At 35.6% G+C, this 13886-nt stretch overlaps 1 protein-coding gene across 1 annotated transcript in view; it reads left to right on the top strand.

Moving 5' to 3' along the window:
* TEX11 (testis expressed 11) overlaps positions 1-13886 on the top strand; it is a gene marked incomplete at its 5' end in the record, with an annotated part of 336930 nt that overhangs the window by 176519 nt on the left and 146525 nt on the right. Inside the window, 3 exons of the mRNA XM_029241408.1 lie at positions 3737-3888; positions 6108-6193; positions 12410-12547. Coding sequence (XP_029097241.1) covers positions 3737-3888; positions 6108-6193; positions 12410-12547 — 376 coding nt within the window. The remainder of the gene's footprint in view (positions 1-3736; positions 3889-6107; positions 6194-12409; positions 12548-13886) is intronic.

Genomic DNA, 13886 nt, shown 5'->3' with positions numbered 1-13886 from the left:
CAATCCCACTACTGGGCATATACCCTGAGAAGACCATAATTCAAAAAGAGTCATGTGCCAAAATGTTCATTGCAGCTCTATTTACAATAGCCCGGAGATGGAAACAACCTAAGCGCCCATCATCGGATGAATGGATAAAGAAGATGTGGCACATATATACAATGGAATATTACTCAGCCTTAAAAAGAAATGAAATTGAGCTATTTGTAATGAGATGGATAGACCTAGAGTCTGTCATACAGAGTGAAGTAAGTCAGAAAGAAAAAGACAAATACCATATGCTAACACATATATATGGAATTTAAGGGGAAAAAAATGTCATGAAGAACCTAGGGGTAAGACAGGAATAAAGACGCAGACCTACTGGAGAACGGACTTGAGGATATGGGGAGGGGGAAGGGTGAGCTTTGACAGGGCGAGAGAGAGTCATGGACATATACACACTAACAAACGTATTAAGGTAGATAGCTAGGGGGAAGCAGCCGCAAGGCACAGGGATATTAGCTCGGTGCTTTGTGACAGCCTGGAGGGGTGGGATAGGGAGAGTGGGAGGGAGGGAGACGCAAGAGGGAAGACATATGGGAACATATGTATATGTATAACTAATTCATTTTGTTATAAAGCAGAAACTAACACACCATTGTAAAGCAATTATACCCCAATAAAGATGTTTAAAAAAAAAAAAAAAAAAAGGAGAGGAATTAAATCAATAAAATTAGAAATGAAAAAGGAAATGTTATAACAGATACCACAGAAATACAAAGGATCATGAGAGATTACTACAGGCAACTATATGCCAATAAAATAGACAACCAGAAGAAATGGACAAATTCTTAGAAAGATACAACCGTCCAGGTCTGAGCCAGGAAGAAATAGAAAATATGAACAGACCAGTCACAAGTACTGAAATTGAAGCTGTGATTAAAAGTCTTAAAACAAACAAAAGTCCAAGACCAGATGGCTTCACAGGCGAATTCTATGAGACATTTATAGAAGAGTTAACACCTACTCTTCTGAAACTCTTCCAAAAATTTGCAGAGGAAGGAACACTCCCAAGCTCATTTTATGAGGCCACCATCACCCTGATACCAAAATGAGACAAAGATATCCCCAAAAAAGGAAATTACAGGCCAGTATCACTGATGAATAGAGATGCTAAAGTCCTCAACAAAATACTAGCACACTGAATCCAACAACACATTAAAAGGATCATACACCTTGATCAAGTGGGATTTATCTCAGGGATGCAAGGATTCATCAGTATATGCAAATCAATCAATGTGATACACCACATTAACAAATTGAAGAATAAAAACCATATGATCTTTTCAGTAGATGCAGAAAAGCTCAACACCAATTTATGATATTTTCATTTTCTAATTAAAATTTTTTTGAAGTTTTAAATTGTGGTAAAATACACAAAGCATAAAACATACCATGTTAACTATTTTTAAGTGTACAGCTCATCAGTGTTAAGTACATTCACATTGTTAAGTTTGTTACAATTAACATTCATAGTGTTAAGTATGTTAACCAAACTCCAGAGCTCTTTTCGTCTTGCACATTTAAAACTTTGCACCCATTAAGCAGCAAGTCCCTATTCTCCCCTTTCCCAGTCCCTGGCGTACACCGTTCTACTTGCCATCTCTATTAATTTGACTACTGTTAAGTACCTCATATTAGTGAGATCATACACTATTTTTCCTTTTGTTACTGTTTCATTTAATATAGTGTCCTCAGGGTTCATCAGTGTTGTAGCATGTGTCAGAATTTCCTCCTTTTGAAAGGCTGAATAACATTCCACTGTGTGTATATACTGCATTTTTTTTAATCCATTCATCCATCGATGGAGACTTGTATTACTTGCACCTTTTGGCTATCGTGAATAATACTGCTATGCAAGTGGGTGTAAAAATATTTCTTTGAGACCCTGCGTTCAGTTATTTTGGGTTTATACCCAGAAGTAGAATTAGTAGATCATATGGAAATTCTGTTTTTAATTTTTTAAAGGAATCACCATACTGTTTTCCATAGTAGTTGCACCATTTTACATTCCTAGCAACAGTGCACAGGTTTCCAGTATTCCCACATTCTTGCCAACACTTGTTATTTTTTGTTTTTGTGACAGTAGCCATCCTAATGGGTGTGAGGTGTATCTCATTGTGGCTTTGATTTGCATTTCCCTAATGATTAGTGATGTCAAGTATTTCATGTGATTTTTGCCAGTTGTATAATCTTCTTTGGAAAAATGTCTATTCAAGCCCTTTGCCCATTTTTAAGTCAGTTGATTTTTCATTGTTGAGTTTTAGGGGTTCCTTATATATCTGGATATTAACTCTGTATCAGACGTATGATTTGCAAATATTTTCTCCCATTTCATAGGTTGCCTTTTCAACTCTGTTGATTGTGTTCTTTGATACACAAAATTTTAAAATTTTGACGTAGTCCAGTTTATTTTTACTTTTGTTACTTGTGCTTTTGGTGTCATATCAAAGAAATCATTGCCAAATCCAGTGTTGTAAAGATTTTTCCCTTATGTTTTCTTCTAAAAGTTTTATATTTTAGCTCTTCCATTTAGGTCTTTGATCCGTTTGGAGTTCATTTTTGTATATGGTGTAAGGTAAAAGTCCAATTTCATTCTTTTGCTTATGGATATCCAGTTGTCCCTGCACCGTTTATTGACAAGACGGTTTTTTTTCCTCCATGGAATGCTTTTGGCACCTTTGTCGAAAATCATTTGACCATATATGTGAGAATTTATTTCTAGACTCTCTTCTATTCCATTGGTGTATTTGTGTCTTTATGCCAGTACCACATTATTTTGATTACTGTATCCTTGTAGTAAATTTTGATGTCATGAAGTATGAGTCCTCCAGCTTTGTTCTTCTGTTTCAGGATTGGTTTGGCTCTTCTGGGTACCTTGATATTCTGTTTTATTTTTAGGATGGAGTTTTTCATTTCTGCAAAAAATGTCAGTGGGATTTTCATAGGGATTGCATTACATCTGTAGATCACTTTGGGAGTATTGCCATCTTAACAATATTAAGTCTTCCAATCCATGAGCTGTTTGCATTTAAAATAATCATTATCTACTGGTATATTTGTAATAAGCATAAATAAATTTTTAAAGGAATTGTTGGCAGAGGGAATTGGTAAATTTCTTTTTCTTCTTTCAGTTTTATTGAGATATAATTGACATTCAGCACTGTATAAGTTTAAGCTATACAGCATAATGACTTGAGATGGTGGTCAAAAGGTAGAAACTTCCAGTTATAAGATAAATAAATACTGGGGATGTAATGTACATGATGACTATAGTAAACAGTGCTGTATGGTATATTTGAAAGTTGCTAAGAAAGTATAAAAGTTCTCATGAACAGGGACTGATAAATTTGTAATGTCAGTTTATGTATCTTCACTTTATGGATCTCATGTTCCAATATTTATAAACTGACATAAGTTTTGGAGAAAAAGAACCAATTAGATATTAGTAGAGAAATGATTATCTGACTCTATGTGTTCATAAAAAGAAAATGTTTGTGGCTTGATAAATTAAACAAATTGAATTAAATTATTTATTGTTAACCAGTAGGCTTATTTAGACATTTAATGATATTAACTAAGTTCAGATATAGTTTTATCTTGTCTGTTTTGCTCATACTCAAACAAACTTTCACCTTGTTAATTAAAAATGTTATTTTATTCACACCACTTAAAATTGTGTCTCATTGAACAGAGAATCTCTTGGGTCTTATTTCCTGAAGATTATCTGTGAACATTTTAAGTCATCAGAAAATATTGGTAAAGCTCTACTGTTCCATGTTGAAGTGCTTTTACAAAGGAAGGAAGAATTGCTTGCCACGGAGAAGATTGAAGAAATCATTATAGGTCAGTAGGATTTCTGCAGGTGTTTTAGAAAGGTGTTAATATGCATGTAGTTCTAAGATGGAGGTCAGAACACTAGCAAAATCCTCAGGTCAACAGATTTTTTCCTTTCTCTCATTTCCTTTTTTTTTCTCCTTAATACCCTTTGACTATAACAACTCACCTATCCAGATTCCACATATTTGGCAAGCTAGAATGAAAGCTAAACAAAGATAACAAAACATCAACAAAAACAGACAAACCTCTGAGCTTAAACCTCATGTGTAATGGAAAATTGTGAGATTATAAGCCTAATTTCATGTTTCAGTTTGATCTCAAATTAGCGGTGTACCTTCAGGCAAGTCAGTAATATCTCTGGATCTTTTTCCAACTATAAAATGAAGGTTGTGAACTACATTCCTACTTTTTAACTTCTTTTTACAGCAGCAGCATCCTTTTGTGATGCAATTGTATATGAACCCTGCCCCCAATAAAATAGACTAGAGTTGCTGTGGTTAAAGCAGAGATGTAGAGCCAGATCTCAGCATTCCATTAATCCCCCATCTCTCTGTAGAACCCTATACCCTGAAGAACACAGAGAGTATGATCCCTTTATTAGAAAATTCTTGCCCTGATCTGTCTTTCCTACTCTATACATATATAGAGATATAACTGGAATGATAGTCACTAATGTTAACACTGGAATTTATTCTGAGTGGTGGCAGTTTAGGTGATTTATTGCTTTCTTTGTTTTTTACCAGATTGCTTGAATTTTTATAAGTATGTATCATGTTTTTATAAAAACAAAGTCATTGATTTTTTTAAAGGAAATCTTTTGACTAGATAATCTCTAAGAGTCTTTTGAACTCTAGATTCTATGAACTGTATTTTACTGATGACACCCTTCCTCCATATCCTCACTAAGAATCCAGTTATTTTTAGACCCAGTGTTGTTAAGCTTGGTTATCTGGTTTTCCAACCCTCAGCATTTTAATGGTAGCATATTATAAAGGGAGAAAGGACCTACAGGGAAATATACAGATAACCCAATCACAAGGGAGGGAAAAACCTTATAAATTGTATAAAACAATTTCAAGTATTTAAAAAAGTATAATAATCTGTAGAGGGAAAAACCTTATAAATTGTATAAAACAATTTCAAGTATTTAAAAAAGTATAATAATCTGTACTACATAATAATTACTGAAGGCATCATTATGATATACTATCAGTACAGTAAAATACAATAGTTGTTAGTGTTGACCTTGAATAGTCAAGCAAAAGTTAAATTGTGCTTCAGAAAACTAGAATGTATGTTTAGAAAAACATAATTCATAAAACATAATTTTTAGAAAAATTAAGAACTTTAAATGATTTAGACTTTTTAAAATAAAAAATTATTTTATGTTTAATGAAAGTAAACTGCCAGGTAACTAGAAAACTCTGCTATCCAGAATAACTAATTTTCTAAGATTACAGTTAACCCAAGTTATGTTGTTATATCTAATTATACACTTACACTTTCAAAGTATGATAATATTTTAACACACAAGCTTTATGTGGCTTTTTACTCTCATGTAAGTATTTTTAACTAAGTCATGGAACAGACTATGTCTGCTGAGGGGTCAGAGACTCTCAGTTTTCTAATCAAGACTTTCATGGAAATTGATAGTGCCAGAGGGGTGGGAGTGAAAGGGATATAGAATTCTATTATAGCTTAAACTTTACCTTAGTGTGTGATAATGTAAATGTCTAGACCAGAAACAATCAGACATGAGTTACAATTTAAAGTAATAGAGTTTATGTGTAAACGTGGTCTTAAAGTATTTTACAAAGGCTTTAAGGTATAATTGGCCTTCTTGGGAACTTGATCTGATCTAGTTAGTACGTAATAGTATAAACACTTCTTATTAATGATTTCTAGCATTGCTGTCTGTTCATTGATAATAACATTAAGGCACCAGATGATGATCAAATTTGGAACTTGGAAAATACGTTAAAAAGAGACTAGGCTGGAAAACTATTACAGTGGGCGAATTACAGTGATCCTAGCAAACTCTGATTGTATTGCATAATCAATTTTGCTAGTAAATCTAAAATTGATGATGAAAACCTGTCTGAATGTGATTGTGTTTGTAGCCATTACTTAAAGATTATAGGTTCTGAAGAGCACAGTTAGTGCTCTTTATTTAATGTAATAGATCTTGACTCTTGTTTTTAGAACTTGGTTTTTTTTTTTTTCAGCTCACCAAACAGGAAGACAACTGACAACAGAATTAGTAGGCTGTTTACACAACATTCTATGGAAAAAAGCTGCCAAAAGTTTTCAGGTTTGGGAATAATCTATTTTCATTCTTTATATTCTTTCTTCACCCCAACAAATAAAACAATGTATTCACTATAAAAATCATAGAGCATCAAGTACTTTAATAATATCTTTCTGCTTAGGTACTGTCTATTTATTAAATATTTATAATGTAGAACTTTAATGTGCACTGGACAAGAATTTATTTAAAAATACTAAGATGTGGACTTCCCTGGTGGCGCAGTGGTTAAGAATCCGCCTGCCAATGGAGGGGACACGGGTTTGATCCCTGGTGCAGGAAGATCCCATGTGCCGCGGAAGCAACTAAGCCCATGCTCCTCAACTACTGAGCCTGCACTCTAGAGCCCACGAGCCACAACTGCTGAGCCCACGTGCCTAGAGCCCGTGCTCTGCAACAAGAGAAGCCACCACAACGAGAAGCCCGCACACCACAATGAAGAATAGCCCCCACTAGCCGCAACTAGAGAAAGCCCACATGCAGCAACAAAGACTCACCGCAGCCAAAAATAAATAAAGTAACTTATTTATTTTTTTAAAAATAAACTAAAAATAAAGATACTAAGATGTGATTCATCCCCATTGGGAGTTTACAGTGTAGGGAAATGACATCACTGATATTAAGATATAGGAAAGTATAATTTATTTTAACATGAGGAGCAAGAAAGTCAGAGGGTTTTATTTCCTTTAAAAATTGAGGTATGGAGCACAGAGGATTTTTAGGGCAGTGAAAATACTTTGAATGATACTATAATGATGGACGCATGTCATTATCCATTTGTCTAAATCCATAGAATGTACAACACCAAGAGTGAACCCTAATGGAAGTTCATCAGTTGTAACAAATACACCATTCTGGTAGAGGATGTTGCTGATGGGGGAGGCTGTACATGTGTTGGGTCAGGAGGTATCTAGCAGATATCTGTACATTCCTCTCACTTTTGCTGTGATCCCAAAACTGCTCTTAAAAAAAATCTTTTAAAAACATTGTGGTGTAATAAAAATGCAAAAAAATGTAGTAATATTTTTTCTTTATACAAAACAGTCCAGGTTTACTGTAGAAAATTTGAAACCACAGGTAAGTTTTTTAAAAAGAATACTTATTCTTAATCCAATCACTCTTAAAATTTTATATATTGCCTTCTAATCCATATGCATTTGTCTGTGTATGTGTAAGAAAGGACGTACTGTGTTAGTGGATTTCCACTTCCAACCAAAATGTAAGAGACCTGGTTGATGTCCTTGCCTGAATAACACCTTGCTCCCTCTCCCTACCTCCAAAAAAACAAGACAAAATACATGAAAAAATGGTTTTCAAGACACTGGACATTAGGCAATGGAGAGTGATATCTGGTAGATAGGAAATAAACAAGGTGAGCACTGCAGTTGTTCAGCTTACTACCTTGAGTTTCCAGGCTGTAGCATAGGAATAGAAACTGAAGTGGACTATGACATAAATCACAGTAAGATCATTTTTGACCCACCTCCTAGAGAAATGGAAATAAAAATAAACAAATAGGACCTAATGAAACTTCGAAGCTTTTGCACAGCAAAGGAAAGCATAAACAAGATGAAAAGACAGCCCTTAGAATGGGAGAAAATATTTGCAAATGAAGCAACTGACAAAGGATTAATCTCCAAAATATACAAGCAGCTCATGCACCTCAATATCAAAAACACAAACAGCCCAATCCAAAAAGGGGCAGAAGACCTAAATAGACATTTCTCCAAAGAAGATGTACAGGTTGCCAACAAATACATGAAAGGATGCTCAACATCACTAATCATTAGAGAAATGCCAATGAAAGCTACAATGAGGTATCACCTCACACCAGTCAGAATGGGCATCATCAAAAAATCTACAAACAATAAATGTTGGAGAGGGTGTGGAGAAAAGGGAACCCTCTTGCACTGTTGATGGGAATGTAAATTGATACAGCCACTATGGAGAACCGTACTGATGTTGCTTAAACTAAAAATAGAACTACCATTTGACCCAGCAATCCCACTCGAGGGCATATACGCTGAGAAAACCATAATTCAAAAAGAGTCATGTACCACAATGTTCGTTGCAGGTCTATTTACAATAGCCAGGACATGGAAACAACCTAAGTGTCCATTGACAGATGAATGGATAAAGAAGATATGGCTCATATATACAATGTAATATTACTCAGCCATAAAAAGAAAGTTGAGTTATTTGTAGTGAGGTGGATGGACCTGCAGTCTGTCATACAGAGTGACGTAAGTCAAAGAGAAAAACAAATACCATATGCTAACACATATATATGGAATCTAAAAAAAAATGGTTCTGAAGAACCTAGGGGCAGGACAGGAATAAAGACACAGATGTAGAGAATGTGGACTTGAGGACACGGGGACAGGGAAGGGTAAGCTGGGGCGAAGTGAGAGAGTGGCATTGACATATATACACTACTAAATGTAAAATAGATAGCTAGTGGGAAGGAGCTACATCACTCGGGGAGATCAGCTCGGTGCTATGTATCCACCGAGAGGAGTGGGATAGGGAGGGTGGGAGGGAGTTGCAAGAGGGAGGGGATATGGGGATATATGTATACATATAGCTGATTCACTTTGTTATACAGCAGAAACTAACCATTGTAAAGCAATTATACTCCAATAAAGATGTTAAAAAAAAAAAAAAAGGAAAGAAACTGAAGTGGATCCTAGCAGGCTTCCTAATTTGAGGAGTTGGAGCTGAGAGTCTGGGAAGACCGAGGTAGCTAGAATTCATAGGACAGAGTATCAGAGAGGAGAACAGAGCAAGAAAGAGAACTCCACAATCAGAGAATCCTTCTCAAGTGTTTAGTGGAGTACTGATCAAGATAATATGGGATGAAAATACCTAAAGCCAGATGAGTCACCATCTAAAAGTATTAGAACAGTGCCTGGCACTCACACAGGTCTGGGAATAGAACCTGTTCATACCAGCCAGACTGGAAAACTTCTAATTCATGGGGCATTGGGTAGAGAATTCAGAAAGGTCTTGTTTTGGTAGTGGGGAGTAATTAGTCCTAAACTGAGCACTGTTCCAGACCAACCTGAAAAATCATAAAAGTATGACCTGAAAGGATCAAATTGGTCCCAAGGAATTTAAGTGCTTGCCAGAGTGGAGGTCAAGGATATTTACCAGAATGCAGAACTGTCCAGCACCCGACAAGGTAAAGTTTATAACGTCTGGCATCTGATAATAAATTACCAAGCTTCCCTGGTGGCACAGTGGTTGAGAGTCCACCTACCGATGCAGGGGACACGGGTTCATGTCCCGGTCTGGGAAGATCCCACATGCTGTGGAGCGGCTGGGCCCATGAGCCATGGCCGCTGAGCCTGTGTGTCCGGAGCCTGTGCTCCGCAATGGGAGAGGCTACAACAGTGAGAGGCCCGCATACTGCAAAATAAATAAATAAATAAATAAATAAATAAATAAATTACCAAGCATACAAACAGGCAGGAAAATACAACCTATAATGAAGAAAAGAAGCAACAATTGAAACTAACATAGAAGTTAACATTAGCAGAGGACATTAAAATAGCTCTTACAATTGTATTCTATATATTCAAAAAGTTAGGTAGAGACATGGAAGATATAAAAGACCCAAATCAAACTTCCAGAGATGAAAAGTATGTCTAGGATCAAAAATATACTGCATAGTATTAACATCAGATTAGACATTGCAGAAGGATGGATATGTTAATTGTGGTCGTCATTTCACAGTGTATACATATATCAAAACATCTTGTTTTATACATTAAGGTGCTGCAAAATAGAATGATATTCTTATTTTCTTTTAGAGGGTCTCTGTTTCTTTACTGAGCAAGTAAAAAGTTATTTCAGAATTCCCTTCTCGTATTGAATCTTTTTTTCTCTCGTTTTCCAGTCTTGCAGGATAATTTTTTTAACTCCCACTTCCAAAACTGTAGAAGAATGTAATCTTAATTCTAAATAGTCAAAGGCAGTGTTATACCTCCTCAGCACAGTTGTTTCTAGTAGGGAGTGAGTTTTATTCCTTTTAGGTACTAATGACTCCTGTCTTTCATTGAAAAATGTGAAGTTTCTTGGTAGGGTACAGGGGACTCATCTATGTTACCTTGGTGTGCATGAGCAATCTTAATTTTCTTATCTTAAAAAAAGTTATCCAGGTCATTTCTATTAGATTTTTTTGTAATAGCTTCTTACCATTGAAAATTTTAAAGTGCCTCAAAAGTAAGAAAATATTTTTGTACAAAAGCATAGCATTTAGGGCTTCCCTGGGGGCGCAGTGGTTGAGAGTCCGCCTGCCGATGCAGGGGACACAGGTTTGTAACCCGGTCCAGGAAGATCCCACATGCCGCGGAGTGGCTGGGCCTGCGAGCCATGGCCGCTGAGCCTGCGCGTCCGGAGCCTGTGCTCTGCAACGGGAGAGGCCACAACAGTGAGAGGCCTGCGTACTGCAAAAAAAAAAAAAAAAAAAAACCACACACACACAAAAAAACAAACAAAAAAAACCATAGCATTTAATTAAAATAGTGAAAAACCTGGAAATTTACTAAAATATCTTACATTTTCTTATCCTACGTAGCAACATAGATTAATATTTACAAAATGAAGTTAAATGGAAAGAATAGAAAATGAAATTGTAATATAAGGTGTGATTACAACTATATAAAAATACAAAAGGGTAAAATTAAAATGGAATGTGGAAAAATGAAAATATCTGTATTCGAATGGTAAATTATGGGTGTTCTCTTTTAACATTTTTATCAGTGTTGTTTTAATAACTTTTAAATCGTATTCTGAGTTTTCTAGGGTGGCTCACCACCCTCTCCGACTCTTCATCCCATATGTGAAATTTCATTTTTTTTGGCTTTATTGAAGTATAATTGACAAAATTATGATTAAAGTGTACAATGTGATGGCTTAATTTGATATACATATATATTGTGAAAGGGGTCTAATGACTTATTTAACACGTCCATCACCTCACATATTTACCTTTTTTCTTTTTGGTGAGAACATTTAAGTTCTGCTCTCTTAGCAAAATTCAGTTACACAATCCAGTATTACCAACTATAGTCACCATATATCTAACGTATATATTAGATCCTCGGACCTTTTTCATCTTATAACTGAAAGTTTGTACCCTTTTACCAACCATTCTCCATTTCCCCCACCCTCAAACCCCTGGAAAACACCATTCTACTCTGTGTTTCTATGAGTTTGACTTTTTTTTCTTTACTTCAGATTCTACATATAAGTGATACCATGCAGCGTTTGTCTTTCTCTTTCTGGCTTATATCATTTAGCATAATGTCCTCCAAATTCATCCATGTTGTCACAGATGGCAGGATTTCGTTCTTTTTTAAGGCTAATGTTCCATTGTATACATATACTGTACTTTCTTTACCCACATTCATCAGTAAACAACAACTTAGGTTGTTTCCATACCTTGGCTTGCTGCAGTGGACATGGCAGTACAATTATCTCTTTGAGATAATGATTTCATTTTCTTTGGGTATCCCACACAGAAGTGGGATTACTGGATTGTATGGTAGTTCTATTTTTAATTTCTTAGGAAACCTCCAACTGTTTTCCATAGTGGCTATACCAGTTTACATTCCCACCAACAGTGTACAAGGTTTCCCTTTTCTGTACATCCTCACTACCATTTGTTATCTCTTGTCTTTCTGATGTTAGCCATTGTAGCAGATGTGAAGTGATATCTCATTGTGGTTTTGATTTGCATTTTCCTGATGATAAGTGATGTTGAGCACCTTATCATGTACCTGTTGGCCATTTGTATGTCTTCTTTGGAAAAGTCTGTCCAGATCCTTTGCCCATTTTTAATCGGGTTTTGTTTTTGTTCTTGTTTTTATTTTTTGCTACTGAGTTGTAGTATTTTCTTATATATTTTGGATATTACCCCCCCAAAATACTGCAAATATTTTCTCTGATTTCATAGGTTGCCTTTTAATTTTGTTGGTTTCCGTGAAACCTGTAATGTGAGGGAAGAAGAGAGAATATCGATTACCACTTTATCTATAACTTTATATTGATCAAGGCTGATAGTAAAATGCATTCAGCATTCAACTAAAGAGGATGTTGTGTTTTGGTTGCCTAAAAATGTAAACAGTGCCATTTTTTTGTTTCTAAAGGTGACTTGGAACAATTAGGGCCAAATACAGAAATATCTGTGTGATTTTGTTATTTCTTTTTAAACTTTAGGTAGAAGATTATGCTGATGCCCTACACTGGTACTGCTGTTCTCTGAGACTTTATGCATGTGATCAAACGTACCTGGACTTTGCCAGGCTACAGAGGAACATGGCTGCTTGTTACCTGCATTTGGAACAATTTGATAAGGTCTTTTGATTTATTTGTTTTTCAAAGGCAGCAAATGTTGTTATGTGCAATGGCAGAGAGATGGTTGTAGTGGTGTGACTTCTGGGCTATTAGGTTAGGATGTCTGAGAGTTACTTCATACAGAACAAAGTCAAATTGATATTTTCCTGACTTGCACACTATAAACATTAATGAATGGAACTTCCCAAAAGGAGAGAAAATTTGGAGACTCTTAATTCCATTACTTACTGTTTATTTTTAACACCCTGTTCTGAAAGGTAATATATCATTGCAATTCATGAACAAAGTTATCTGCTGCTAACCATCTGCAGTATTGTCCTTTGAAGCAGAATAAATTTTAAGTTACACATTTTTTTGGGTCAAGCATTCAGTGAGAGCAAACACTTGGATGAAATTCGTTCTTTTACTTTCTGGGTTATCTTTTGCCTTTCCAACCAATCTAAAAAAATGTTCAGCATTTGATTTCTTATCAGAACAAAATTCTGGAAGGTAAAAGGGATAAAACTTGCTTGAGGATAGAGCCATTCATACTCCCCAAAGCATTTGGGACATTTCTTCCTTTGGTTATCATATAGTATGCACATAATGGGGTGGGGCGTATTGTCTTGTGGTAAGAGAAAAAACAAGAAGTACAGGTATGGATCCAGGTAAAATATGAAGGTTTTTGTTGCTTTTTAAGTTTTAATAACAAATTTAGGGGGAAATATGTGGTTAAGGGTTGTAATTTTAGACATTTTCTTTGAAGATTTGTTTACTTTGAAGGGTTGTTTACCTTAATAAATACTTCAGATTTTCTTTCAAAAGAATATTTACCATTTAGTTTGTTATAAATTCACGGTCCCGAAAGAGAAGTTGAAAGGTTACTTAATTCATCGTATTTCTACACAGCCCAGCATTTAAGTGTTTCAGAAAGATGGTTGACTACTGTTTACTTAAAGACCTGAAAAGAAGATGTCACATAGATTTTGTTACTTAATTCATTATATTTCTGCTCAGAATACTGTTACCTATTCAGAAAGGTAGTTTCCTACTGCTTACTTAAAGACCTGTAAAGAAGGTAATCACAAGGCTTTTGTAACTCTATGATTTATATTAACCTGGCAGATTGGGAAGGACCTGGACCTGGAGCTAGACATGCCAACTGGGGTGATGGATACATCTGCAGGCCAAGAGGAAGGATATCTAATCACCTAGTCAAGATAGAAAGAACATAGTATGAGATACTGTGATAGTTTCTGAAGTTACAGAGATGAACAAGTTGCCTTTGACTCAGCCAAGCAGCTGGCATCAGGGTATCCTAATGGGCAGATCGGATTATGGCAATGGGGGAAATTTAAGT

Source organism: Monodon monoceros, unplaced genomic scaffold (assembly GCF_005190385.1).
Source record: "Monodon monoceros isolate NGI ecotype Baffin Bay Population unplaced genomic scaffold, NGI_Narwhal_1 Super_Scaffold_22, whole genome shotgun sequence".
Classification (NCBI taxonomy): domain Eukaryota; kingdom Metazoa; phylum Chordata; class Mammalia; order Artiodactyla; family Monodontidae; genus Monodon; species Monodon monoceros.
Note: the sequence above shows the minus strand (reverse complement) of the source record. Positions and strands in the feature narration are given on the sequence as shown.